Genomic DNA, 15,263 nt, shown 5'->3' with positions numbered 1-15,263 from the left:
CTGGAGCCCCCTCCCACAAAAGCCACTCGCACCTGAATTCCTGGCACAGTCTCTCCCGGGAGAACCTAAACCAAGATACTTCGTTTTCCTGGTGTTCTCTTGCAACTACCCAGTCATCCCTAGGTTTGGGTGGGTTTTTTTCAGGGAAGGGGAAGAACAATTCTGCCACTTTGTCTTCAGGATAATATATTATAGCGCTTCTCTTATTTTTTAAAGCCCGAAAACATAATGCTTTTGGATAGAAATGTCCCTAAACCTCGGATCAAGATCATTGATTTTGGGTTGGCCCATAAAATTGACTTTGGAAATGAATTCAAGAACATATTTGGGACACCAGAGTTTGTTGGTAAGTTTTTTTTTACTCCTGCACTCCTTTATTTCTCATAAATATAATGGATTAAACTGGCAAAATGTCCCCTGCTGTTGCATCATCTGTTTCCCTGGTACATCTTTCTAGTTTATAGCTGATGGTGGAATCTGTTGATTCACTTTCATTCAAAACTAAACGTGTGTTTTATTTCCTCTTAGCTCCTGAGATAGTCAACTACGAACCTCTTGGTCTAGAGGCAGATATGTGGTAAGGAGCATGCCCTTGACACTGTCATCTTTCTGATTTACTTTACTGTTCTTCTGACACTGGCTTCTGTTTCTGTTTGTGTCTAGGAGTATCGGGGTCATAACCTATATTCTGTAAGTATCAAAATCCATGTCTCGATTCTTTTCCTCTTTCTCTGAGACCATCTGTCTTATTAACTATCTATGTGTCATGTTGATCTCTTCAGTTTATGCATGCTTTTTATGTAAACATACTCATTTTACACCCCCAGAACACGTTTAGTTTATACTAATTAAACATTTTCTTCTAATTCGCAATGAGTCATCAGAAACTGCAGCATCATCGCTGAAAGCAAGCGTGGCTGTCCATCACTGCTGAGAAAATAGGAAAAAAAGAAAATAGCGTGTTTTTTTTAACTACTAGATGCTGTTTCAAATTAACTTTTGAAGTGCCTCCTAGGCCTTAAGCTGGAGGTTCTGTGCATGGCAACTAAATGCCCCCTACAGTGTAACTGGATTCTGAAAGAACTGCCCGAGCACCAGATTATCATCAAAAGCCTCACTCCCCTTATGAGTTGTTATAGGAGTGACGTGACAACCCAAGAGGTAATTATGCATCTTCTGCACCCCCACTTTATTAACAGCCTAAGTGGGGCCTCCCCCTTTCTTGGAGACACTAAGCAAGAAACATTAGCAAACGTGTCAGCCGTCAACTACGAATTTGAGGAAGAATACTTCAGTAATACCAGTGCCCTAGCCAAAGATTTCATAAGAAGACTCCTCGTCAAGGATCCAAAGTGAGTGTCCATCATTCCTGAAGGGTCCCCGGCCATGACTCCGGCTCACAGCCTGGACTGTGCATGCGGCCACGTTTACGTGAGCCTGGTTGGTTCCGTGTGGCCAAGGAAAGCATGCCACGTGGTACGCTAAGGAAAATGCAGGCAGGGCCCTTTGGACCTGCTTGGTCAGTCCCTGATAGAGTAAAATCGTCCCAGAAAGACCAACGTTCTTTCCGGCCTTCTTCCGTGAAGCAGCCCCTGACCTGCATTTTCCAGAGCACCTACCTAGGAGGCCCAGCCGGCATGGAAACAACCTTAGTGTTTGCTTCTATGGTCACAGCATTTTTTTTCTTTCCCCTCCCCCTACAAAGGAAGAGAATGACAATTCAAGATAGTTTGCAGCATCCCTGGATCAAGGTAAGTTGCCCGTCATGATTGCTTTGGTATTATAGGGCAATCCCAGAATTGCCCTGGGGTACTGCAGGTTACCGTGGGGTCTCGCCCCAGATTGCGTGGAGGATTGTTTTTGATATTGGTGCCGTATTTCAAGGCGGCTGACAGATGAGAGCGTCCTGATGGTCGTGGAGGTGAGAGTGAGCTGTCACAGTTCAGGATTCTAAATAGGGAATCGAAGGTCAAGTCTGCTCAACAGCCATTTTTGGTTTAACCTGTGGGATGGTGGCCCAGAGACTATTTTAAAATTTTTGGAATTGATTTCCAGCATAAATATCATACCAGATCTGGATTTCCGGTGTCTGCTGTAAAATTTAAAGGCTACAGTACTGAGCCCGCATTCCATAAAGCGCTCCAAACCCTGCACAACTGTCTGTGCCAGAGCCTGCCACCCCCCGCCCCCCGGCCTACTATATACTTCTGCGTTCCCTGAGACACCCACTGGCATTTGGGTTAAAGAACTGTTTGCTCCAGCTATGGCAGTTACACAGTAAAATCATGGAACTGCTAAGGGGATTGCAATGTAACAGGTTGCATTGCTGAAGTAGGTTTGGGGCTTCCAGAGAGTTCTGCTGTGTGAGCTCCTAGCGGTTGCCTGGGCTCCCTGAGGGGGCAATGGTGTCTACTTCTCTCATCAGTAGAGCCAATGCTCTCCTAAAAAAAAATTCAGTACAGGGAATTCTAATGCTGTCAGAAGGGGCTGATTTGCTAACCTTTGAGTCCCCTCCCTGTCTGAACTACCTGACGATACTAAGTTCACGTACCGCATCACGCGACCTCACCGTGAATCTTGCCATTCCCAAACTCTCACTGTGGGAAGTTTGCATTCAGCCTGGTCCAAGCTCAGTTCTTCAGCTCTTCCCAAGATCCACTCTATATGGATTTTATCAAACCCTTGGCCATGAGAGTTGACCTCCAGAGACTAGGTTCCTGGCTCTTGCATATTATCCGAATTTGTTGTGTTATATTCGTAAGGTGAGTGTGTACACATCCCAAATAATTAGAGGTTTCCAAAAGTTGTCATGGCACACATTTCCATCATTTGAGGGCTCTAAATTTGCTTTCTTGGACTTTGATTTTAGCCTAAAGATACCCAGCAAGCACTTAGTAGAAAGGCGTCGGCAGTCAACATGGAGAAGTTCAAGAAGTTCGCAGCCCGGAAAAAGTGGAAAGTAAGAGGGTTTGACAGGGAACGATTAACTCATTTCTTTCCTCTGTGGCACTGCCTCTGGCCAGTCTCATCTGTTCTGATACTGGCCATACAAAAGTGCATCCTTTTTTGGTCTGTTTGTTTAAATTTACTCTAGTCTTCTGCACCGTCATGCCATTTTCAAAAGATAGGTGAAAATAATATTTCAGTCTTCTTTAACTCTAATTTTCATATGTAATTTTTGCATTTTTTTAAAAAAAAATCAAAACCATTCCCAAGGCAAATGTTTAAATCAGCACAACAAAATTATAGTGCAGTCTCTTCCTAAATGCAACAAGCCACATTTTAAATCAATCTGTTCTTTGTGGTAAGCAGCATGGAATTGCGTTTACAGCAGAACTTGTGTGAATGGCTCTCTAAGTCCAACCTTGATCTGTGATGGGTGGGGGTGGGAGTGGGGCAAGGCCATGAATATTTGCCCTGTGGCCTCTTGTGCTTTTTCAGTGTGGATGGCCTCTATGGGGGCTGTGTGGGGCATGGCTCTAAAAGGCATTCCAGTCAACCTTGCACAAATGAAAATTCAAGGTTAACAAGGTGACAGGATGTCTTCCTATGCCCAGGGTTGTGTGAAGCCCAAAGGAAGCAGGTGCCTGCCCCATGTCTCTGAGCACTGGGCCAGAAATGGACCTCATATTCACACCCATCAAGTTCTGGGTGCCATGATAGGGATGAGGAGGACCACAGCACTAGCTTACTTGAGACTTAACACTTAGTCTGAAGGAAGCTCTGGGAATAGTCTTAAAATATAAAGAGAACCACCGTAAGTTTCTCTCTTTTTTTCTTTACACACACACACACACACACACTCACACAAACACACGTTATTTACTATTGCTTTTGCCTTTGAGAGTAAATGCAGGGGTGTTTGCCCTATAGGCTAAGGGGTTCCCCACTGTTTGTTTCCAACAACTACATGAGTTTTGATAGTCACATTACCAGCTTGCCTGGGCACAAGGACACAGGACAAGACCCTTGCATACCATGCTTCTCTGAGTGGGGATGTGCAAAGGTTTTGTTAGGGTAAGACCCCACTGCTCAAAAAGTAGATAAGGACCTATTAAGAGAAGGGATATAGACTGGGCAATTGTGTAGTTAATAATGAAACGTGGAAGGGAAATCTCTATCCTGTTGTCTTGATTTATAAGTCCTTTAGAAATTTCCTTAAGCAGATAGGATCCAACCTCTTTATAGGACCCTTATAAGATCCCCCTGCAAAGAACATGCCATCAGCAGTGAATGCCAGCTCAAAGACTTTGCCATTTGCCATTTGCACAAATCCTTATATACGCTCTTTCTTCCCGTTCTCTTGAATTTTATGTGTTTTTTTTTTCACTTTTTCCCTTTTTTTTTTTAGCAATCCGTTCGCTTGATATCACTGTGCCAAAGATTATCCAGGTCGTTCTTGTCCAGGAGTAACATGAGTGTTGCCAGAAGCGATGATACTCTGGTAAGCAAACCTGTTTGCGTTGGTGAAGTTCGTTCTTAGCACTGTGTGTTTCAGATGTTTAGGTTGTTTGATTTGTTCAACAACCCAGAAAACCGGAAGTCACGGAAGTGTCAGGCCTCTTTTTCTTCCACTCAAGGGAGGGAACTGGGTGGTTGATTTGATGTACTCTGTTGCCTCTTTTGTTCTCTTTTCTCTTTGTTTGGATTGGCACCATACCCATCCCCCCCCACTACCTCTAACACCATCCCCCCCACTCCGCCCCTCCCACACTCTCAGTTTGATGAGTGACGGTCAACAGAAGAGGAAAGCGTTAATTCTAATTTTCATGAATAAAATGAGAGTCCTCTGTTGCCATTGACCTTGGAAAATACTGGGTCATAGTAGTACAAAAGGGCCAGACACTCCTCCTGCCAACACACACACACACACCCCAAAAATCAGGGCAAATACTGTAGGGCTCACGTGGGGAGTTCGTGGTAGACCAGAAGGCTAAACCCACTTCCCCTGTTGATCCTGTATTGTGTGTGTAACGCCCTTGAGAACAACTCCATAGTTTTTTTTCCCTTAATCCACACTGAAACCTAATCATAGATTAACTCTTCAGATATGGCTGGACACATCTGAATTCACTGAGACTCTCCCCTGACAGACAGTGGGGCTTTGGGAACCCCGGAGGTAAAGGGAACCAGAAAGGGTGGTTCTGTGGGAACCAGCCTGCTCCCGCGACTACTATGTAGTGAACATTTCCTGAGTGGCTCCAGGGGCTCCAGGATGCCACACCCGCAGACACCAGCTCTTCTCTTCCCTCTGATGCTAGTTGCTTTACTGAGACTCCAGGTGTAGCCTTGTAGGGTAAAAAGAGATAGGAAAGGTTAAGAAGAAAATAGGAGTGGGAGAGAAGCAAGGTCAGAGAAGGAGGGAGTGAGGAGAAAGTTTGGATTTGGGGATTGTTTGAGGGTAACAGCGGAACCAGGGACAAGACAAAAACTGTTAATCTAAGTAAGATGAGAACAATTACATGTTACAAATTAAAATCACCTTGAATAATCGCTCAGGGGAAAATCTAAGCAGTGCGATGTGAAGTTTAGGTATGAGAGGGCTTCGGGCTGTGTGGGGGCTCCAGGTGGGATGACCCCTCCCACAAGTCCAGTTCCCTCATCGTCCTGATGTCCTGCTAACCATGGGGAACTGTGGTGGCCATCTGCCTCTTCTTCCCATTCACCCTGTTTCTCTTGACTGTCATTTTCCTGCAAATGTCTCTTAGTCATCAAATTGAATTGTGTTGGAAAAGTGAAACCAGTGGCATTCTTGACATGGGCTTGGTACGAATATTATTAAAACCCTCGAGAAGTTTGTTTGGTTTCAGATCCATAGAGAAGAGAAAGCTGAGCCCAAAGAGAAATGCTTTCTCCATTCTGCCCGCAAAGCAGAGACTCAATGTCTGTTAATATGCTTTTCCAGATTTGAAATAGTAGAAGCCATATCACTGTACGTCCAGAAATTTTGTTTGGGATTTTTCTGGCTTATTCCTTAGTTTTAATGTGCCATATTTGGTATATATCTTATTATTATAAGAAAACTTTGACAAAGTGGCAAAGATTTAACTAAGTTGTTGTTCAACATTATCTAGTTATTTTCTCTTGTAATAAGAAATGCATCTGCTTTCCATTTCTTGGGCCTTTATTTTCATACTTCTCCCCCTCTAGGGTATATAAAAATATGTATGTGTCTGTGTATATATATATGTGTGTGTGTGTGTGTGTGTGTATGGGTAAAAAGAAGGCATTAGTTTTCAACATGGCAGGAGCAAAAACGAACCTCCTTCCCTTCATGACCAGGTGGATTTGGGGAGAAAGTGGTTTACTTTGCACTGAATGCTTCTCTTGACAAATGAGCACTGATTTCTCTTATGCTGATAAGAGGATCGTGGCCAGCAAGCTAACTCTTGTTCCCTCTTCACGGTCCCTCTCAAGGATGAGGAAGACTCCTTTGTGATGAAAGCCATCATCCATGCCATCAATGATGACAACGTCCCCGGCCTGCAGCACCTCCTGGGCTCATTGTCCAACTATGACGTTAACCAACCCAACAAGGTCTGAGGCTGTTCTGCTGGGGGAGCGGGTGGGGGAGGCACCATGACTGTACACCTCCAAGTCCAAGGTGGAGAGGATCCCTTCGACTTCTCCATTCCCTGAGGCTGTTATAGGTGCCATCCTGTGGGGAAGTCACTCCTGAGTTGATAGTGGATTGAGTTAGAAATGAGGTCAAGGGCACTGAGGGCCTTTCTTCATGCCCCTCATGTACCTCTACTCATGACATTGTACATGTGCTCCTCCTGCAAAGGCACATGTCACGTTGGGTTGGGAACCCAGCAGAGAAAGGCTGTGTGTGCTCCTCTTGTGACCCTTCCCTGTGGTGCCGCAGTGGTTGTGTGTCTGTTCCAACATGGGAAGTTGTGTGGTGTGGGGCCCCAGGGAGAGTTGCTTTTCCCTTCCTACCAAACTGGAAAGAAATGTTCTTCCTTGCCTCTTCCAGCACGGGACACCTCCGTTACTGATCGCCGCTGGCTGTGGGAATATTCAGATACTGCAGTTGCTCATTAAAAGAGGCTCAAGAATCGATGTCCAGGATAAGGTCAGAATTCTGTTTTAGTGCCACTGAATTAGCTTTTAAGTATTTCCCACTGTCTCCCTATCTTAGTGACTTCATTTCTCCATTTTCTGTAAAGGAAGGTGAACTGCCTAACAGGCTGGTCCAGTCTAACCTGTGTTATAAAGAAAAACGCAGACCTTTCCCTTCCTCTTGTCTTCCCTTGTGCACTACTCAGATTCACTCCTGGCTTATCACGTTTACTTAGCAGGGTTAGTAAATGTCACATTTGGCAAGATTTTCATGATCTAATTAAGCTCATCAGAAATACATTTGCCTGCACGTTTGTTAAGACTACAAAGTAAGGGCACTACACAGGCCTTGAGGTCACACTGGAAGGATAGACACGAGTGTTGAACAGGGAGTGGTCACCACAATGGCTCTGCCATTAGCTTCCATAGATTTTCAACAAAATGAGGAATGGACTGGACCTGCTCCTTGCGCACAGACGAAGTTCTAACCAGAGACTGAAATGAAGGTTGTAAGAGAAGAAAAATGGCATTTTGAAATGATTCTAGATTTACCAAGAAAGTTGCAAAGACAGGACAGGGAGCTTCCCAGAAATCTCAACATCTTACGTAACTCCGGTCGTCTTGGCAAAACTAAAACATAAAACGGGAGCGTATTCCTCTTGGAAGTTGCTCCCTTGAAGTTGCCGTCACCCAGGAAGGGAACTAGAGCGAGTCTGAGTGCTGCCTGCCTTGGGATCTGGAAACGTCACTGCACATTTGTTTTTATACAGGGTGGGTCCAATGCCATCTACTGGGCCTCTCGGCATGGCCACGTTGATACCCTGAAATTTCTCAATGAGAACAAATGCCCTTTGGATGTTAAAGATAAGGTAAGGCCACTTATTTTCTTAGGGACCGTGGGAAGTGGTAAGAGGGTGCTTATGAGCGTTGACCTGCCATATGCATCAGGACCCAAAGCGATAGGGCTCATAATCAAAATCTTCCTGCAGAGAATTTAATTTAGAAGTTTCTTTCTGCTGCTGGCTTGGTCTAATATTAAAATCTGCAGTTAGCTGAAATCTACCAAGTCATTGGCATAATATGCAAGCAGTGACTTATCTTCCCCATAACGTGGAAACTCAAGATTCTGCTAGAGAGACAACCAAGTCCTGATTCTTTTATTCAATTGCCATGTGTACCTACCTTTACCCTTCTCCTCCTCTCTGAAGTAGCTGTCAGTGTAGGTCTTACAAGCACAGGCACTAGAAGGATTCATGAGACTACATGTAAAATAAGGCTTTGGGGGGCAAAGATATTATAAAAATTATTGATTTAGCAAGGTAACTTTACTTTTGTATATCTGTTGTTTCATTTGGTTCACACAACAGTCATGTGAGTTAATTGGCAGGGCTGGAACACATACCTAGGATTCTTACCTCCTCATCCATTATGCATTGAACTATGCAACTCCGCTCTGCTCCTAATACTTGCAGACTGATTTGTCATGTTCATTCAGGACTGCCACATACAGTGTATGGACTGCGCACTGCTCTATATCTAAGGGATGATATTCACGTCAAAGACACACACACACACACACATACACACATATATATTACAGCAGTTTTGGTCAGGTAGCAACAAGTATCTTGTTTTGTTTTAAATCTGTTTATACTCCAAGTTTTGGGCAAATATAAGTAAAACATCCTGAGGAAATTGCATGTATTATAAATTCATAGAATGCGACTGTGGGCTAAAAGTGAGATATTTTAGAATCTCTGAGAATGTAAGAAATACCATCCTCAACATAGACAGTGAAATCAGAAACTTGCTCATAAACAAAACTTTAAATAATGTAATATTAAAAGGGGAGTTTTGTGTTTAAAAAAAAAAATCCCATGGCTATGAGCATCAACATATAGAGAGGATTGAGAACCGCCATCACAGACAGGGAAGCATTCTTACTTAGGAGGTTTTGTGACAAGCGGGATGAGCAATGTGTCTGGATTTAGTACTAGCTGTGTGGGACACATCCTACCCCAGGGTCCTGGGCCCAATCACCAAGGGGGCATCGAGCCTGAGGGTGGCGGGGGCCCCAAAGGGGAAGACGTGGAGCCAGGCATGCATGGGATCTGGCCTCCAGTCCTATGCATTCAGTTTCCACAGTCTGCTGAATTTGTCTGTTTCTCTTACAGTCTGGAGAGACAGCCCTTCACGTGGCAGCTCGCTACGGCCATGCCGATGTGGTCCAGTTACTGTGCAGCTTTGGCTCTAATCCCAATTTCCAGGACAAGGTGGGTCATGGTAGTCAATGTCCTTCCATTTGCCTGCTCGCTGCGTGGATGTGCCCCAAGCTGATGGATAGGGTCGGGTCCTTGGGGTTTTCTGCTTAGATTTCAGAGGGCAGGGACTCGAACAGAAACACGAACGTTCATTCATTCTTTCATTTACTGCTCTGGACAGTCTTGCATGTGGGTTGTTATTATTATTATCCTCATTTTACAGAAGACTGAGGCACAGAGAGGTTCAGTGATTTGCCCAAGCTCACACAGTTGCTAAGTAGCAGAGCGGTCTGGTTCCACAGTCATGGTTCCAGAATCACGCCGTCAGCACTACACTGTAATAACCTCTCGCAGACAGACATAAGCGTCTAACGACGTTGATGGTGTATATACAGGCCTTTCAGGCCTACAGACTGGACAGCCAGCCCTTCCCGTGACTTCTTAAAGCCTGATGACCTCAGCACTTCTTTGCCAGAGCAACAATAAATTGTGCGACTCATCGTTATGTGACATACGGGACAGAAATCTTGAGGGGTTAAGATTGTTGCAGGAATGCTTGCTCAGGAAGTGCTCTCCCCCCGTGAGGAGTCTGAACGTGAACAAAGGCACTTTCCCAAGAAAGATGCTATAAACCTACCCACACCCACACCCGGGCTCCCTTGTTCAGAACAGCCGAGCCGACTGAGTCATGTGACATCATGTGACATCAAGTCCAGGGGGCTCCTGAAAATCAGTCAGTAACCGGCAGGGAAAACTGAATTTGTGCAATACACAGGTGTGGACGCAGGAAAACTAATGAAGGAGAGACGTCAGGCCCGCCTCCATTATTTCCGGTGAATGTCTTGCTCAACTGGCCACAAGATCTTTTCTCTGTGCTGCCATCACTCGGCCGCCGTGACTCGGCTGGAACTCCGCGCACACGTACTTGCATGTTGCTGTGCCCGTCTCTTTCATGCGTGTGTCTCTTTGGCCAGGAAGAAGAAACCCCCCTGCACTGTGCTGCCTGGCACGGCTATTACTCCGTGGCCAGAGCCCTTTGCGAAGCCGGCTGCAACGTGAACATAAAGAATCGAGAAGGAGAGACGCCCCTCCTGACAGCCTCTGCCCGGGGCTACCACGACATCGTGGAGTGTCTGTCTGAACACGGAGCCGACCTCAATGCCTCCGACAAGGTGCTTTGTGGGTAAATGTATCATACCCTGGCATGCGATCTGGGGGGCTGGTAGGACCACAAGCCTCCTCCATTAATTTACCTAAAAAACTCGAATGTAGCAAACAAATTACAGTGATCATTTGTCCTCTCTGTTTCAGAAATTCTGTGCCCTTTTCTAGATTCTGTTTAATAATTAATATTCCTTTGTGACATTTAACACTTGATGTCACATGACTCAGGTGTGTTTAGCCTGCCTTTTCTGCTTTGGAGCAGGTACAGTGATGATCACTGAGCCTAAGACAATCTTAAGTTAGGACTAAAATTGGCAAGTCATTATTACTTCGTAGATTAAACAAAGAAATAAATAAGTGGTTTATTTATCGGCTGTTTTGTAAAAAGATGAAAACCACCCTTGTTTGTCTGATAATTGCCATTCTAGGCCAGGTGTTCCTTTATTTAGGATACAAATTCAGCATAATCTGTTCTTATTGTGAATTTGTACTTAACGTGAGGCTGTGATGTTACTCTATATAGTCAGATTTGGGATGGTGTAGTTAAGTTAGCAATTGCTGTTTTTGGAGTATTTTCTTAGTACAGAGAGGTGGTTCTCAACTGGGAGCAAGCTGGCCCCCAGGAGACATTTTGTAATGGCTGAAGACCTTTTGTGGTTGTCACAGCCCAGAGTCCCCATGCAGACATAGCCCCAAACTCTGTCCCTGGCTTGGGAAACTCAACCTGTTTGCCAGGGAATCCGTAACAAGTGGAGGGAGGTCTCAGGCTGGTCTTTTTGGGGATGCCTGGGTCCAACATGTTATATTCGTCCCTAATATATAAGGCAGCCCTTGAACACCTCTCAGTTTCTCCCAGGGTAAGATAAAAGAGTGGGCATTCTACTTAGGAAGTCATTAAGACTGCTGAGAGAATGTTTCTTCAAAGTGGTTTTCAGTTCCGTGATAAAACAGGTCATTGGAGTACCGACCATTACTTAAGTTCTGTAAAGTCAGGGACAAGAAGAAGTGTTGGCTCTTTCTCTCTGATTGTGCTGGCCGCACCTGGAATCCTCAGTCTGTGGTTACTTAGTGGGGCGCACAAAGCCTGTCCCCTACTCTCCAGTAGGAAAGTCTGTTATGTAATCCTCCCATCAGGCTCTGTGCTAGCGATGCCGTCCCCAATTCATCTTGGCCCAGTGGCGGCTGGAAAGGTGAGTGGCCAGCCCCAAGGGCCTAAGGGAAAGTGCTCATGGCCCCTGCTGCTTTTTGCAGGACGGACACATCGCTCTTCATCTTGCCGTGAGACGATGTCAGATGGAGGTGATCCAGACTCTCATCGGCCAGGGGTGTTCTGTCGACTTCCAAGACAGGCACGGCAACACCCCGCTCCATGTGGCCTGCAAAGACGGCAACATGCCTATTGTGGCGGCCCTCTGTGAAGCCGGCTGCAATCTGGATATCTCCAACAAGGTAATGGCAGCAGGGATGCAGGGACCAGCACGTGCACCCAGCCAGCTGCCTCTGGGTGTGGCCAGGCTTCTCTTTGTGTCTCATCATTGTTCAAAGTCTGTGTTACTCATGGGCACCTGTTCGGTCTTACAGGGCTCTCAACTTAACGTCATATTTTATTTATTTATTTTTAAAGATTTTATTTATTTGACAGAGAGAGATCACAAGCAGGCAGAGAGGCAGAGAGAGAGAGAGGAGGAAGAAGGCTCCCCACCGAGCTGGGCTCAATCCCAGGACCCTGAAACCATGACCTCAGCCGAAGGCACTGAGGTGACCCATTGAGTCACCCAGGCGCCCCTTAATGTCATATTTTACATTTAGCTTTTGAATAACTTCGTGAAGTAACAGAAAATTATTACATGAATAAGTACTTCCTACCTATCCAGGTGGTCACTTATGAACATTGAGACAGGAAGAGAGAGAAAAGGAGGAGTGTGTATGTGTGAGCTCTAGTAGAGGAATCCCAGAACATCCGTCAAATGAGAGTCTCTTTCTGGAGCACTAAGTCTTCAGGAAGACACTTCACTGAGAATCCAAGACCCAGATTTCTGTTCTTAGCTTCACCCATTCAGAGTTTTATGGTCAAGCACTCACAACCCTTGTCTGTGCTAATAAATAAATTTGGTAAGACCGAGGGAATGCTACCATTTGGCAAATAAAGAAATGGAGATAAATAATTACGTGCCCCACAAACCTCAGATCTTGACTTCTAGAAGTTAGCTACCACCTTCCCTTTTCCCTGAACACCATCTAGATTTTCATTACCAAATAAGACGGAGAGTTGGCTCTTCCTGCGGTTTCAGCATGTGACTTATGAAAGGCCGACATTCTTCTTTTGCGGTTGTGTTAAAAAGAAAGTCCAAGTAGAATTAAATTTTTGAATGTGGGAAGGGTTTGTTTCTAAATGGCAGCCTGATGCCAGCAGAATTTTATTATGATTTGTTTGAGGTAAGAGAATTAATATCTGAAACAGCGGGAAAATTACACTCCTACCAAAAATTATTCCTCTCGCCTATTATGTGATTAATTCTAATGAAAATTGAAATTGGCAATCTGCACATTCTGGAAATTCAAAAACGCAAGATCGTAGGTCTTAGCCATTAGCTGCTACGCTGGTTGCTTTCTTTGTTTACCCCATTCTAATCCTGCCAAGTCAGTCAGGAAAGTGGCTTAACAGGAAAGCCAGATGTAAGGCAGTATCAAGACCTTGACTTTCCTTCCAGGAGTCTTTAAACAAATAAAAAATGGCTTCAAGGGACAACGTGGCGCTTACTTGGATATGTTTGGATTTGGCCACAGCGTGCACGGAGGGCCACTGTGTGCACAGCATCTAAAATGAGCTATGCCGTGGGAAGGTGGAGGAGCCGAGCGGGTGACTCTGGGTCCTTGCACCAAGTTAAAGAAGGGAATGAGTGTTCTCATGCCTGAGTGCAAACACTCCACCTGCTAAATATGCTCTTAAAATACCCAGCAAGAGGGGCACCTGGGTGGCTCAGTCAGTTAAGCGGCTGACTCTGGACGTCGGCTCCGGTCATGATCTCGGGGTTGTGGGATCAAGCCCTGCAGCAGGCTCCATGCTCCGCATGGAGTCTGCTTGATTCTCTCTCTCCCTCTTCCCTTGCTCACATGCACACACACACTCTCTCTCTCTCTCTCTCTCTCAAATAAATAAGTATATCTTTAAAAAAATAAAATAAGATACCTGGCAAGATAATCCTAGACTTTTGTGTTTAAAATCCACTGGCCTATTGACTGGGAAAGGTTCTCCGTTGTTGATGCTGTGGCTGGCCGTCCAGACATATCCCATAGACGTGTCTCTACCACATAGGGCAACACAGTGGCTCAGAGAGGTGGTTCAGCAGGTGATTTGGTCACGGACCTGAGCGCAGCTGAAGCTCCATGGCATCAGCCTCCTGGAGTCCGTAGCCCAGGTCAGAGGGTCATGTGCAACCTGCTCCGAGCCCCAGCCTCTGTCTGGTGAGCAGCTCCGTGCGCTGGGACCCACAGACGGGCTCCCTGGGCCGCCGTTGGTGCTCAGGGGCTCAGCACAGCACCACGCCGTGCGTCTCATGCCTTCTTCAGAGAACTGAGAACATCTTCGGCTTTTTCTCCCTTCTTTTTCTCCTTTCTCTGTTTTAGGAAAATGATGGAGCGCTAGAGGATCTTGAATTAGTGAGACGAAGGCATTACTTGCTCGGAAAGCACCCCTACCTTTACTTGGCCTCACCCTTGTAAGCGACTGTCCAAACGGACCTTAGCACGTGACAGCCCATGTCCCACAGGCAGACAGTCACTCCTTTCTTGTGACATGTCTGGCCTTTTCCTTACCTGGATTCAGTTCCCCCAGAGATAGCAGTGGCCATTCAAGTCCTACCCCTACCCGCAGTATGGGACAGGAATTTGTCACTACCTTTGAGGCTCATCAAAGGGAAACAGATCTTTCTCAGTCTTCATTCATCCCATGGGAAAAACAGGAGAGTGGCCGTGGAAATGGCTGTGCTGGGGAGCACGGGGCAGAGAGAGCTGGGTGGCACTGAGCCTACGGACCGTAAGCCTTCTTCCTCTAGGCTGGCTGTTCTTATCAGTGAAGACGGAAAGCATGTTGTGCTCATACACACGAGCACGTGTCCGCACACAGAGAGGCACACATAGGTGCACACATGCACAGACCACCACAGACAATGCACTCACACAAACACACAGAAACAGGCACACATGCAAACAGACGCATACACAAAGCACACACAGACATGCACACACAGATGCACACGCAGTTGGGCACACGCACGCACACATGCATGCACATATCCAAGTGCGTGAGTGAGAATGCCCGGCAGGCCAAGCGTGTCCTAATGCCTTTCTCCAGCGCATTGTGCCAGGTGAGATCTGGGGCTTGCAGACAACAGCGGGAATGGTTCTTGCCCTCAGGCTGCTTTTCCCTCCAGTCCTGCCTCCTCCTGCAGTCTCTGCTTTCACACAGACAGGTGCATGGCAAGGCAGCCCTGGACGCATTAGAGAAACTGAGAGGGCTTTTCAGAGGCACTTAGGGGTTTGCTGGATGGAGAAGAGGGGAGAGTGTTTCAGACTGAGGGTTCATGTATGTTTGGGGATGATTCTCTGGATGCACCTGCAGCTGACCTGGGGGTGTAGGCTTTGGGTGGGGGGAGGCAGTGGAGCACAGAGAGAAAACGCAGGTGGAAGGGGATCTTGGGTCCAGATGGTGCTAGACCTTGACTCCAATCCTGAGGAGTTTGGGTTTGGTTCTATGAAAGGTTGGAGCCTTCA

At 46.0% G+C, this 15,263-nt stretch overlaps 1 protein-coding gene across 5 annotated transcripts in view; it reads left to right on the top strand.

The window, feature by feature from the left end:
* The window catches only part of DAPK1 (death associated protein kinase 1), a 173,314-nt gene that overhangs the window by 121,667 nt on the left and 36,384 nt on the right, over window positions 1-15,263 (top strand). For all 5 annotated transcript variants that reach the window (XM_046022634.1, XM_046022631.1, XM_046022632.1 and 2 more), the window contains exons 5-17: window positions 217-346; window positions 529-577; window positions 664-690; window positions 1,200-1,352; window positions 1,706-1,751; window positions 2,870-2,959; window positions 4,352-4,444; window positions 6,418-6,537; window positions 6,980-7,078; window positions 7,836-7,934; window positions 9,240-9,338; window positions 10,301-10,498; window positions 11,742-11,939. In XM_046022634.1, coding sequence (XP_045878590.1) covers window positions 217-346; window positions 529-577; window positions 664-690; window positions 1,200-1,352; window positions 1,706-1,751; window positions 2,870-2,959; window positions 4,352-4,444; window positions 6,418-6,537; window positions 6,980-7,078; window positions 7,836-7,934; window positions 9,240-9,338; window positions 10,301-10,498; window positions 11,742-11,939 — 1,401 coding nt within the window. The remainder of the gene's footprint in view (window positions 1-216; window positions 347-528; window positions 578-663; window positions 691-1,199; window positions 1,353-1,705; window positions 1,752-2,869; window positions 2,960-4,351; window positions 4,445-6,417; window positions 6,538-6,979; window positions 7,079-7,835; window positions 7,935-9,239; window positions 9,339-10,300; window positions 10,499-11,741; window positions 11,940-15,263) is intronic.

The sequence above is a fragment of the Meles meles genome, chromosome 11 (assembly GCF_922984935.1).
Source record: "Meles meles chromosome 11, mMelMel3.1 paternal haplotype, whole genome shotgun sequence".
Classification (NCBI taxonomy): domain Eukaryota; kingdom Metazoa; phylum Chordata; class Mammalia; order Carnivora; family Mustelidae; genus Meles; species Meles meles.
This window is presented reverse-complemented; position numbering and strand designations above follow the sequence as displayed.